Source organism: Lissotriton vulgaris, chromosome 4_1 (assembly GCF_964263255.1).
Source record: "Lissotriton vulgaris chromosome 4_1, aLisVul1.2, whole genome shotgun sequence".
In the NCBI taxonomy this organism is placed as follows: domain Eukaryota; kingdom Metazoa; phylum Chordata; class Amphibia; order Caudata; family Salamandridae; genus Lissotriton; species Lissotriton vulgaris.
In genome coordinates this window covers 2,048,058,144-2,048,072,040 of record NC_141691.1, presented here as the reverse complement: position 1 = coordinate 2,048,072,040, position 13,897 = coordinate 2,048,058,144, and the positions used below count along the sequence as shown (strand labels likewise).

Sequence of the window (13,897 nt, the reverse complement as noted above, 5' to 3'; positions counted from 1 at the left end):
TCATCAAGTACTTTCAGTACAACAGATAACTTCAAAGAACACAGCCACAAGCATTTCTTCTTGTGAATACTGATCGTTTTGCGACCCAGAATCAGATCATCAGAATACCATTAGAATGAATCAATAAATATCGCAGTTTGATCCCTTCAGGATTCCTTGAAGCCCGCCCCTGCAAGGGAATTAAAGACACAGTGCAAATCCCCATTTCAATTAACAGGCCTGTAAATATGGTCTAAACAGAAGCCCTACAGGCCAGAAACTGGCAATGTGGAATTCAACATAGGGGTAAGTGTCTGTCCCCCAAGCCTCTAAACTCTTGAGGCACACTCGGGGGGGGGCCAAAGGGGCCCAGTCACAGTTCACCCCGGGGGAGGGTCGACCTCGGGCCTTACCCGGCCTACCGCCCTCCTCCCCGGGGGTTACCTTGTATTTTCGGCCCTCCGGGGCCCTTGCGCAGGTACCAGGCGAAGGAGAGGGGTTCCAACTCTCCCGGAGCCTCGCTCGACCCGGCGCGGTGCAGGTACAGCTTCAGGGCACCAGCGCCGGGGGCGAGGCGGGTCGAGCATTCGGGGCTTGGGGCCCGCAGAGGGCCAGGCACGGCGTGTGGGGCCAAGCGGAGGGGGCTCTTGTGGACTTCCACCCCCCTCCGCGGTGAACCAGATCTTCCCCCGGGTGCCGTCCTCGCTGAGACAGGCCCGCGGCGGCCGACCAATGGGTGCGTGTCCTCGGCGGGGGCGCGGCCGATGACGTGGCGGCGCTCCCGTCACGTGGTGCGGGGCCAGGGAGGCTTCGGGCCCAGTGCGGCCTGGTGGCTACGATGCGGCGGCCCTCTCCTGACACCGGGGGACGCCGAGGGGGGATCAATGACGCGACCCTCCACTGGGGCGCCAGGGCAGTCAAAGGAGGATGATTTCCGGCCCAGCGCGGCCTCTCAGGGTTTCCGGCGGCCCTCTCCTGGCATATGGGGGCCGCTGAGGGGGAGTTCCTGCCACCTCTGAGGAGATTCCTCGACGCCTCAGGAGGGCGCAGATGGCTTTGGGCTGTGGCGGTGAGTCAACCTGCGCTGTGCACTTCAGTCCCAGACCACCCCGGGGGCAAATACGCAGTCAATGAAGCGCGTGGATCAGAACAGCGCCGGGAAGCGCTCGAGGCACTCGAGGTGGGGGCGCTCCCTGTGGCACAGCAGAGCTCAGGGTGATAGCGCTATACCGTACAGGCAATCCCAGATGCAGAGCTGGACAGGGGGCATTAGATCACGCTCTTCACACAGTTTAGTAGGGACTGCCCACAGTTCAGTCAGGGGGAGACAGGTAGGGCCAGATGGGCCCAGAGGAGGGCAGTGAGTGCGCAGGGCAGCACAGTCCAGTACCTGGTCGATCCCCCAGGAGTCTCTGGTCACAGGAAAGCAGTTTTCTTGGCGCTTGGATGGTTCTGCGCCCTAAGATGTTGGTTACTTGAAGTTGCTGAGAGGGGGGGGGGTTGAGTTGAAGGCTTGAAGAGTTTCTCCTCAGTCACTGCAGATGGACCCTGGGGTTCCCTACCACTGGGCCAGATCAGGGGGCTAGCTCAGGACACCTCACCCAGCTTAAGAGGCAGCACCTAAATCCTGTCACTCCCAGTAGCATAGGTTCCTCACTAGGCCCTCCTGCCTAAAACTCCTGCGTGGGTTCCCCAGGTCAGTGATGCCCCAACTGACTAGAAAAAGTTCCCTCCCTTGCTTATATATGCCCAGGTCAGGTGACCACTCTCTAAGGCGGGAAAACCTAACTCCGCCTTTGTTCTGGAAGGTTCCAGGAGCTTCCCCACTCTACCTATGGACAGGGGCTGGGTGGCTGGTATTGCAACATTGTATGGGGATCCAGCCTGCTTCTGGCAGCTAGGGTGCTACACTAAAAGACAACGCAGCAGTAGCAGGGGCCAGTGGCAGCCATGTCTGAAGAAGAGAGCACCTGCACCCTAACACAGATTAGCTATGAAAAGGTGCCCGAAGACCTATGGGCCAACAAAAAGAAGGTGGGAAAAATGAGGCAAGGGCAAGAAAAATCACAGGGAAAGACCACCCTAGGGCTGAAAGGTCTAACACCCTGTCTCCTGTACATAGGGTCTTTCCATTCCTACGGGTGCCTGTCTCCTGTACATAGGGTGTTTTCATTCCTACAGGTGCCCTGTCTCCTGTACATAGGGTGTTTTCATTCCTACGAGTGCCTGTCTCCTGTACATAGGTTGTTTTCATTCCTGCAGGTGCCCTGTCTCCTGTACATAGGGTGTTTTCATTCCTGCAGGTGCCCTGTCTCCTGTATATAGGGGGTTTTCATTCCTGCAGGTGCCCTGTCTACTGTACATAGGGTGTTTTCATTCCTGCAGGTGCCCTGTCTCCATTACACACAGGTGTCCGGACCAGCAGAGGCCCTGTCTCCTGTACATAGGGTGTTTTCATTCCTGCAGGTGCCCTGTCTCCGTTACACCCAGGTGTCCAGACCAGCAAAGGCCCTGTCTTCTGTACATAGGTTGTTTTCATTCCTGCAGGTGCCCTGTCTCCTGTACATAGGGTGTTTTCATTCCTGCAGGTGCCCTGTCACCTGTACATAGCGGGTTTTCATTTCTACGGGTGCCTGTCTCCTGTACATAGGGGGTTTTCATTCCCTCCGGTGCCCTGTCTCCTGTACATAGGGGGTTTTCATTCCTGCAGGTGCCCTGTCTCCTGTACATAGGGCGTTTTCATTCTCTCCGGTGCCCTGTCTCCTGTACATAGGGGGTTTTCATTCCCTCCGGTGCCCTGTCTCCTGTACATAGGGTGTTTTCTTTACTGCAGGTGCCCTGTCTCCTGTACATAGGGGGTTTTCATTCCCTCCGGTGCCTGTCTCCGTTACACCCAGGTGTTCAGTCTAGCAGAGGCCCTGTCTCCCTTATACCCTGTCTCCTGTACAAAGGGGGTTTTCATTCCTGCAGGTGCGCTGTCTCCTGTACATAGGGGGTTTTCATTCCTGCAGGTGCCCTGTCTCCTGTAAATAGGGTGTTTTCATTCCTGCAGGTGCCCTGTCTCTTGTACATAGGGTGTTTTCATTCCTGCAGGTGCCCTGTCTCCTGTACATAGGGTGTTTTCATTCCTGCAGGTGCCCCGTCTCCTGTACATAGGGGGTTTTCATTCCTGCAGGTGCCCTGTCTCCTGTACATAGGGTGTTTTCATTCCCTCCGGTGCCCTGTCTCCTGTACATCCAGGTGTCCAGTCCAGCAGAGGCCCTGTCTCCTGTACATAGGGGGGTTTCATTCCCTCTGGTGCCCTGTCTCTTGTACATAGGGTGTTTTCATTCCCTCCGGTGCCTGTCTCCAGTACATCCAGGAGTCCAGTCCAGCAGAGGCCCTGTCTCCTGTACATAGGGTGTTTTCATTCCTGCAGGTGCCCTGTCTCCTGTACATAGGGGGTTTTCATTCCTGCAGGTACCCTGTCTCCTGTACATAGGGGGTTTTCATTCCCTCTGGTGCCCTGTCTCTTGTACATAGGGTGTGTTCATTCCCTCCGGTGCCTGTCTCCAGTACATCCAGGTGTCCAGTCCAGCAGAGGCCCTGACTCCTGTACATAGGGTGTTTTCATTCCTGCAGGTGCCCCGTCTCCTGTACATAGGGGGTTTTCATTCCTGCAGGTGCCCTGTCCCCTGTACATAGGGTGTTTTCATTCCTGCAGGTGCCCTGTCTCCTGTACATAGGGTGTTTTTATTCATGCAGGTGCCCTGTCTCCTGTACATAGGGGGTTTTCATTCCTGCAGGCGCCCTGTCCCCTGTACATAGGGTGTTTTCATTCCTGCAGGTGCCTGTCTCTTGTACATAGGGTGTTTTCATTCCTGCAGGTGCCCTGTCCCCTGTACATAGGGTGTTTTCATTCCTGCAGGGGCCTGTCTCTTGTACATAGGGTGTTTTTTATTCCTGCAGGTGCCCTGTCCCCTGTACATAGGGTGTTTTCATTCCTGCAGGTGCCTGTCTCTTATACATAGGGTGTTTTCATTCCTGCAGGTGCCCGTCTCTTGTACATAGGGTGTTTTCATTCCTGCAGGTGCCCTGTCCCCTGTACATAGGGTGTTTTCATTCCTGCAGGTGCCCTGTCCCCCGTACATAGGGTGTTTTCATTCCTGCAGGTGCCTGTCTCTTGTACATAGGGTGTTTTCATTCCTGGAGGTGCCCTGTCTCCTGTATATAGGAGGTATCCAGTCCAGCTGAGGTCCTGTCTCTTGTACATAGGGGGTTTTCATTCCTGCAGGCGCCCTGTCTCCTGTACATAGGGGGTTTTCATTTCTGCAGGTGCCCGGTCTCCTGTACATAGGGGGTTTTCATTCCTGCAGGTGCCCTGTCTCCTGTACATAGGGTGTTTTCATTCCTGCAGGTGCCTGTCTCCTATACATAGGGTGTTTTCATTCCCTCTGGTCCCTGTCTCCTGTACATAGGGTGTTTTCATTCCCTCCGGTGCCCTGTCTCCTGTACATAGGGTGTTTTCATTCCTGCAGGTGCCCTATCTCCTGTACATAGGGTGTTTTCATTCCTGCAGGTGCCCTGTCCCCAGTACATAGGGTGTTTTCATTCCTGCAGGTGCCTTGTCTCCTGTACATAGGGAGTTTTCATTTCTGCAGGTGCCCTGTCTCCTTTACATAGGGGGTTTTCATTCCCTCCGGTGCCCTGTCTCCTGTACATAGGGGGTTTTCATTCCTGCAGGTGCCTGTCTCCTTTACATAGGGGGTTTTCATTCCCTCCGGTGCCTATCTCCTGTACATAGTGTGTTTTTATTCCTGCAGGTGCCCTATCTCCTGTACATAGGGTGTTTTCATTCCCTCCGGTGCCTGTCTCCAGTACATCCAGGAGTCCAGTCCAGCAGAGGCCCTGTCTCCTGTACATAGGGTGTTTTCATTCCTGCAGGTGCCCTGTCTCCTGTACATAGGGGGTTTTCATTCCTGCAGGTACCCTGTCTCCTGTACATAGGGGGTTTTCATTCCCTCTGGTGCCCTGTCTCTTGTACATAGGGTGTGTTCATTCCCTCCGGTGCCTGTCTCCAGTACATCCAGGTGTCCAGTCCAGCAGAGGCCCTGACTCCTGTACATAGGGTGTTTTCATTCCTGCAGGTGCCCCGTCTCCTGTACATAGGGGGTTTTCATTCCTGCAGGTGCCCTGTCCCCTGTACATAGGGTGTTTTCATTCCTGCAGGTGCCCTGTCTCCTGTACATAGGGTGTTTTTATTCATGCAGGTGCCCTGTCTCCTGTACATAGGGGGTTTTCATTCCTGCAGGCGCCCTGTCCCCTGTACATAGGGTGTTTTCATTCCTGCAGGTGCCTGTCTCTTGTACATAGGGTGTTTTCATTCCTGCAGGTGCCCTGTCCCCTGTACATAGGGTGTTTTCATTCCTGCAGGTGCCCTGTCTCCTGTACATAGGGTGTTTTTATTCATGCAGGTGCCCTGTCTCCTGTACATAGGGTGTTTTCATTCCTGCAGGCGCCCTGTCCCCTGTACATAGGGTGTTTTCATTCCTGCAGGTGCCTGTCTCTTGTACATAGGGTGTTTTCATTCCTGCAGGTGCCCTGTCCCCTGTACATAGGGTGTTTTCATTCCTGCAGGGGCCTGTCTCTTGTACATAGGGTGTTTTCATTCCTGCAGGTGCCCTGTCCCCTGTACATAGGGTGTTTTCATTCCTGCAGGTGCCTGTCTCTTGTACATAGGGTGTTGAGGGTGTTTTCATTCCTGCAGGTGCCCGTCTCTTGTACATAGGGTGTTTTCATTCCTGCAGGTGCCCTGTCCCCTGTACATAGGGTGTTTTCATTCCTGCAGGTGCCCTGTCCCCCGTACATAGGGTGTTTTCATTCCTGCAGGTGCCTGTCTCTTGTACATAGGGTGTTTTCATTCCTGGAGGTGCCCTGTCTCCTGTATATAGGAGGTGTCCAGTCCAGCTGAGGTCCTGTCTCTTGTACATAGGGGGTTTTCATTCCTGCAGGTGCCCTGTCTCCTGTACATAGGGGGTTTTCATTTCTGCAGGTGCCCGGTCTCCTGTACATAGGGTGTTTTCATTCCTGCAGGTGCCTGTCTCCTGTACATAGGGTGTTTTCATTCCCTCCGGTCCCTGTCTCCTGTACATAGGGTGTTTTCATTCCCTCCGGTGCCCTGTCTCCTGTACATAGGGTGTTTTCATTCCTGCAGGTGCCCTATCTCCTGTACATAGGGTGTTTTCATTCCTGCAGGTGCCCTGTCCCAAGTACATAGGGTGTTTTCATTCCTGCAGGTGCCTTGTCTCCTGTACATAGGGAGTTTTCATTTCTGCAGGTGCCCTGTCTCCTTTACATAGGGGGTTTTCATTCCCTCCGGTGCCCTGTCTCCTGTACATAGGGGGTTTTCATTCCTGCAGGTGCCTGTCTCCTTTACATAGGGGGTTTTCATTCCCTCCGGTGCCTATCTCCTGTACATAGTGTGTTTTTATTCCTGCAGGTGCCCTGTCTCCTGTACATAGGGGGTTTTCATTCCTGCAGGTGCCCTGTCTCCTGTACATAGGGTGTTTTCATTCCTGCAGGTGCCTGTCTCCTATACATAGGGTGTTTTCATTCCCTCTGGTCCCTGTCTCCTGTACATAGGGTGTTTTCATTCCCTCCGGTGCCCTGTCTCCTGTACATAGGGTGTTTTCATTCCTGCAGGTGCCCTATCTCCTGTACATAGGGTGTTTTCATTCCTGCAGGTGCCCTGTCCCCAGTACATAGGGTGTTTTCATTCCTGCAGGTGCCTTGTCTCCTGTACATAGGGAGTTTTCATTTCTGCAGGTGCCCTGTCTCCTTTACATAGGGGGTTTTCATTCCCTCCGGTGCCCTGTCTCCTGTACATAGGGGGTTTTCATTCCTGCAGGTGCCTGTCTCCTTTACATAGGGGGTTTTCATTCCCTCCGGTGCCTATCTCCTGTACATAGTGTGTTTTTATTCCTGCAGGTGCCCTGTCTCCTGTACATAGGGTGTTTTCATTCCTGCAGGTGCCTTGTCTCCTGTACATAGGGAGTTTTCATTTCTGCAGGTGCCCTGTCTCCTGTACATAGGGAGTCTTTATTCCTGCAGGTGCCCTGTCTCCTGTACATAGGGTGTTTTCATTCCTTCAGGTGCCTTGTCTCCTGTACATAGGGTGTTTTCATTCCTGCAGGTGCCTTGTCTCCTGTACATAGGGAGTTTTCATTTCTGCAGGTGCCCTGTCTCCTGTACATAGGGAGTTTTCATTTCTGCAGGTGCCCTGTCTCCTTTACATAGGGGGTTTTCATTCCCTCCGGTGCCCTGTCTCCTGTACATAGGGTGTTTTCATTCCTGCAGGTGCCTTGTCTCCTGTACATAGGGTGTTTTCATTCCTGCAGGTGCCCTGTCCCCTGTACATAGGGTGTTTTCATTCCTGCAGGTGCCCTGTCTCCTGTACATAGGGTGATTTCATTCATGCAGGTGCCCTGTCTCCTGTACATAGGGGGTTTTCATTCCTGCAGGCGCCCTGTCCCCTGTACATAGGGTGTTTTCATTCCTGCAGGTGCCTGTCTCTTGTACATAGGGTGTTTTCATTCCTGCAGGTGCCCTGTCCCCTGTACATAGGGTGTTTTCATTCCTGCAGGGGCCTGTCTCTTGTACATAGGGTGTTTTCATTCCTGCAGGTGCCCTGTCCCCTGTACATAGGGTGTTTTCATTCCTGCAGGTGCCTGTCTCTTGTACATAGGGTGTTGAGGGTGTTTTCATTCCTGCAGGTGCCCGTCTCTTGTACATAGGGTGTTTTCATTCCTGCAGGTGCCCTGTCCCCTGTACATAGGGTGTTTTCATTCCTGCAGGTGCCCTGTCCCCCGTACATAGGGTGTTTTCATTCCTGCAGGTGCCTGTCTCTTGTACATAGGGTGTTTTCATTCCTGGAGGTGCCCTGTCTCCTGTATATAGGAGGTGTCCAGTCCAGCTGAGGTCCTGTCTCTTGTACATAGGGGGTTTTCATTCCTGCAGGTGCCCTGTCTCCTGTACATAGGGGGTTTTCATTTCTGCAGGTGCCCGGTCTCCTGTACATAGGGTGTTTTCATTCCTGCAGGTGCCTGTCTCCTGTACATAGGGTGTTTTCATTCCCTCCGGTCCCTGTCTCCTGTACATAGGGTGTTTTCATTCCCTCCGGTGCCCTGTCTCCTGTACATAGGGTGTTTTCATTCCTGCAGGTGCCCTATCTCCTGTACATAGGGTGTTTTCATTCCTGCAGGTGCCCTGTCCCAAGTACATAGGGTGTTTTCATTCCTGCAGGTGCCTTGTCTCCTGTACATAGGGAGTTTTCATTTCTGCAGGTGCCCTGTCTCCTTTACATAGGGGGTTTTCATTCCCTCCGGTGCCCTGTCTCCTGTACATAGGGGGTTTTCATTCCTGCAGGTGCCTGTCTCCTTTACATAGGGGGTTTTCATTCCCTCCGGTGCCTATCTCCTGTACATAGTGTGTTTTTATTCCTGCAGGTGCCCTGTCTCCTGTACATAGGGTGTTTTCATTCCTGCAGGTGCCTTGTCTCCCGTACACAGGGGGTTTTCATTCCCTCCGGTGCCCTGTCTCCTGTACATAGGGTGTTTTCATTCTTGCAGGTGCCCTGTCCCCTGTCCCCTGTACATAGGGTGTTTTCATTCCTGCAGGTTCCCTGTCTCCCTTACACCCCGGTGTCCAGTCCAGCAGAGGCCCTGTCTTAGTTCTGGCATAGTTTCTGCTCATGGTGGACAGCACGCGGTCCTACTCTCGCTTTGTTGTTATTCAGCGTGAAGGTGCTCGGTGTTAAGTGTGCTATACATTAATGTACACTGCTTTTCTTCCATCCAGGGACCTGAAGTGTGAGAACATCCTGCTCGATGAGCGCGGATTTTTGAAGCTGACAGGTGAGATGCTTCACCCCTTGGTGGGAGTCCGGATGGTGGGTGACACTGTGCAGGCGGCGCGAGCTTTGTTAGAAGATGGTTTATTCCAAGTCAGATCCCTCCATGAATGAGCCCCGCCGGCAGCAGGTGTGGCAGGCACCTCAGGCCTGGTGGCACGGGCTACAAGGCTGCCAAGGAGCCTCACCACAGCCGCCCTCCACGGCGTCACTGCACGTCCTGACAGGCAGGACAACACCACCCACCTCCTTACGAAACAAAAAGGAAACACGGGCGCGCACACATACACCCAAACACGCACACACACACACATACGCCAAACAAAAGGAACAACCACAAACATAACAACAACTGATGCTAACTTACACTCACCTCAACATCCGGTAAGACACGGCTACAAATAACACATCCACAAAAACCATGACCTGAAACTCACTGCAAGCACCCAAACTTCTAACACGACCAAATATATATGTCTTCACAGTTTTCCAGAAACACTACACCACACATCCCCCTTTCTCAAAAACAAAAACTTGTGGAACAGTCAGATATGCAGAAAAAGACGAAAGTCCTTGGATGCCACCAAAACACTTGTGAAAGTGTGTGAAATATGTATCACCTATGATGAGGTCTTGCAATGTTTGCTAAGAAGGTCACAGGGTATCTTGCACACTTTTCAGTAAATGTCACAGGATCTTTAAATGCTGCTAACTGTTTTAGTCCGATGTACATATCTGGAAGGTGAATATCCGCCTCCGTCAGTAGAAACCGCCCCTAGGCATTTTTACATGACCTGAGAGCTCTTTGTTTTGATCACATCCCATTAATCATTAGAGAATGATCCACCACAGGCTCGTGGAATACATCAGCTGACGTCAAAGGAAATGACTGATCACGACGTGGGGATAGTGGTACATAGCAAACACAAAGAGATGATGGACGGACATACACCCAGGGCCGGACTGGGAACCAAAACCGGCCCTGGAAAAGTGCTCGGCCGCACCCACGTCCCCCCCCCCCACCTGGGGGTTGGAGGTGCCGCCGAGCTCCTTGCCGGGCCGGTTTTCGGCCGATTTTGTTACAGGGCCGATTTTGCAGCTATGTTGCAAAACAGGCCCTGTAACAAATTCGGCCTCCAGGTGGCCCAAAACCGGCCCCCACCCGTGAGGCGCACTACGGCCAGTCCAACTCTGCACTCACCCCCAGTAACAGATCCGGGTCATCATCGTTCTTTAGCTCACTTCGCCACCCCAGTTCAGAACCAGCCATATGCAAATCAGTCTTGACCCTGTGCCTCATGGGAACAGTCCATCCCTAACTACCAAGCCAGGTCTTTCCTGGCCCGGAAACAAGCATCCTGGGACCGGTTTTGGGGTAACACCCCTCATCAGCCAGGCTGTCTTGAATCCAGTGGAAAGGTGAGCAAGGGACCCACATCTGGGCATACCCTGCCAATTTAGGGCGAACAAAACAAACACAAAGCAATGATGGACAGAGCGCTGAAACTTTTCAGACACTCACCCCCAGTCACAGATCTGGGTTGAATCCATCATCGTTCTGCAGCTCACTTCGCCACCCCAGTTCAGAACCAGCTGTATGCAAATCAGTCTTGACCCTGTGCTTCATGGGAACAGTCCATCCCGAACTACCAAGCCAGGTCTTCCCTGGCCCAGAAACAAGCATCCTGGAACCGGTTCTAAGGTAACACCCCTCATCAGCCAGGCTAGCTTGAATCCAGTGGCAAAGTGGGCAAGGGACCCACGTCTGGGCATACCCTGCCAACGTAGGGTGAAGAAAGTAAACAGAAAGAGATGATGGACGGAGCGCTGAAACTTTTCAGACGCTCACCCCAGTCACAGATCTGGGTTGAACTGAGGTGGCGAAGTGAGCTAAAAAATGATGATGGATTAAACCAAAACCTTGTGGCCTTTCTCCTGAACCAGCTCCATTTTCAAATAAAAAACACTACAAGTGAGATTGCCTTCAGAAAACTTTTAAAAAGCACATTATTCAGCTATTAATCAGCTCTGTGCCTGATCTGCTGTGTTTAGCGACGGGAAACTCTTGAGTAGCTGTGCTTTCATTCATTCACTCATCGCTGTCTGGAAAGTGCTCTGTGGACCTTATCGTGCAGAACAGGATCCCTCCACAGTGTTCCCGTAACAGAGAGTTTGACACATAGTTCTTGTATCAATGGCTTGTAGGACAGATGTGTAGCTTCCGATTTGTGGACTGGTACTAGCCAGGTTGATGCCCATAGTGTATCTCAAGGCCATAGAATATACGGTTTTCATATGAGCGATTTTAAATGAGAGATTGAGGTGAAGGGCATTTCAATGTTAAAGATAAGGACATACAGTGATAGTGTTAAAGTAATGGAAGTTTGAAGGGATGGACGTTGAAGACTTGTCTTAGATTTGATTCTTCGATGAGTCATTTTCCAGGATTTGGATGAGGCTGTACATAACTTTTTATAATGGTTGAGTAAGGACAAAGAGGTATGCACAGGTGAGACTGAATGTGTAGACATCTCTCTATGTACATATAGGTGAGATAAGTCGGTCCATACATACTATGTTCATGGAAGTATTTCAGATGGGTGACGCGTGGGCTTCTTGTGTTACAGACTTTGGCTTCGCCAGTCAATTCTCCATGAGCCACTCTCTGATGAACACCTTCTGCGGATCAGTCGCCTACACCGCCCCAGAGATCCTCCTGCGGAAGAAGTACAACGGAGTCATGTCTGATGTCTGGAGTCTGTAAGTACCACTTCCTCGCGTAAACGTGGCATGGGAGATGGGGAGTTAGAGACCCTCTCTTGCAGAGACCCTCACAACGAAGAAGTGGGCTCTCCCATACGTGGCTATAAGGGATTCTACAAAAGACAACTTGGCTTCAATTCTAGCCAAAAGGTGGTGCATCTTACGCCATAACTGGCAAGGGCACGTTCTTTTCAACTTGTCGCCCATGGCATTTCCTGACCCAGATTTATGAATGGTGCATGAACATTTAACATTTATTTATTTATTTAGCTGAGATTTATCACAGAACAGAAAGAGACAAACAAACAGGCTAAGAGTCATATCGTCTTCTTCGTGAATTAGGCTCTAGATTTCTGGTATCATTGACCAACCTGAGGCGCAACTTCCATGAGCGCCATAGTGCCAGCCTGCCCCGATGGAATGTGGGAAACAAAGCAAAACACAAAATAAAGTTGTCAAATTAAGAGCCTTACCTTAAAGATTGTGTAATTAATGGCGTAGCGTATGGAAACAGTATCCTTCCATTGGTTTCTTTTTATATTTAGGGAAGCTTTCTGCTTTGCATTAAATGTATGTTCTCTGTCGTATTCAGAGGTGCACTTACATGCTATAAGGTTCCGATACACCCACTGAGTAGTTGATGGTGGTTTCCTTAGACTGATTCTAGATTTAGTCAACTGTGCCTCAGCTAATCCTGGAAATATAAACCTGTTGCATTCCTCTGGGTCTGCCCCCCCAAAGTAGTCATTATGGCAAATAGCTTGTGGAGCTGAGACTAGATTAGTCTCTCAGTCAGGTAATTTGGGAGGAGGCATAGATAGAGCAAGGTTGGCCTGGGGTGGATGTTTTCTGTCCTGTCCCACTAACTCTGTCTCAAGTTACTCTGCTGAATGAGTCCTTTGGACTTAAGGTCCTTATAGAGCACTGCATGGCATAACTTGGCACATCCCAACACAAACGAATGGCAGGTACCTATCTAACCCACACAAGACCCCCTTCACCAACCCTTGAAAAGTATCTGCGCTGAGGAGATGGGGCAGAGGCCGCATAGGGTCCCTCCAGTGCAAGATAGTAGCTGCACCCCACTGTGAACCTTACCTCTAATTCCATAATTTCAAAGGTCGACCAAAGGCCGGCTAGTCCTAAAAGATATGTTATCACCCATCCACCCATACTTAAACCCTTCCATCCGCCTATCCCCCATCCATTTACCGTCCATCCATCTGTCACCTATCTATCCTGTCATCCACCCATCCATTTACTGTCCACCTATCCGTCCCCTATCTATCCTGTCATCCATTTACCGTCCATCCATCCATACCCTATCTATCCTGTCATCCATCCATCCATTTACCGTCCATTCATCCATCCCCTATCTATCCTGTCATCCATCCATCCATTTACCATCCCCATCCATCCATGTGTGGGTCTGAGCTCTTGCCCACCACACTCCCTCCCTGAGGAGTCTGTGCCTGGCGCCCTCACTGCTCTGAGACAAGTGCTGCAGGGTGGTACATGTGCACTTGGTTCAGTTGGCAGGGCGGATGTAGGACGGACCGAATGACACGAGTGGCGAATGGTCTCAGTCCCCAGGCTGGAGCCCAGGAGCCCCTGTCACTGCTGTCCATTGTCGGTTCACCGAAGAGTGTTGTCTCCCTTCGCCACGCAGTCCTGGAGGCAGTCATGGTGCAGTGAAGTTTGCATGAGACGGTGAGTCCACTCTGGTAGATTTACCAATGTCTTTCCATGGCTGCTTTCAGGCATGGTTTGGGAGGGATTGTGCTTTTGGTCTTGCAGTATTTTGCCTATTCGGCCTTCGTACTGTTGTGCATGTGACAGTTTAAGTGACAGTTTAAGGGCTCTGTAGATTGTGTGCTGGGCCACACAGCCCAACGTTATAATCTCTGGACCCTGTGGAGGGAAGAGAACAGACGAGGGTCTCACAGGCCCTCCCAGGGACTCTGTCGCCTGTCAATCAATACAGACGATGTACACTCAGAACTACCAGACACCTAGAGGGACATTTGTATGTGGGCCTCCCCCGAGAACAACCCTCGAGTCAGTGGACACACACACAGACAGGGGCGCAACTAGACCCGAACTTAGGGGGGCAGCAAACACTACCAGCCAGGGCTGGCCCTAGCACAGGTCGCAAACAGTGCAACAGTCTTCATTGGCAGGGTGAGTGAGGTGACCATATGAATTTGGGTGTGGATGTAATGCAGAGAGGGACGAATGAATGCACGGTTAGTTATGGGCTTGTTTGAG

General features: G+C 51.8%; 1 protein-coding gene across 1 annotated transcript in view; it reads left to right on the top strand.

The window, feature by feature from the left end:
• LOC147724939 (testis-specific serine/threonine-protein kinase 5-like) overlaps positions 1-13,897 on the top strand; it is a 244,028-nt gene that overhangs the window by 34,208 nt on the left and 195,923 nt on the right. Inside the window, exons 4-5 of the mRNA XM_086967091.1 lie at positions 8,815-8,870; positions 11,494-11,626. Coding sequence (XP_086823217.1) covers positions 8,815-8,870; positions 11,494-11,626 — 189 coding nt within the window. The remainder of the gene's footprint in view (positions 1-8,814; positions 8,871-11,493; positions 11,627-13,897) is intronic.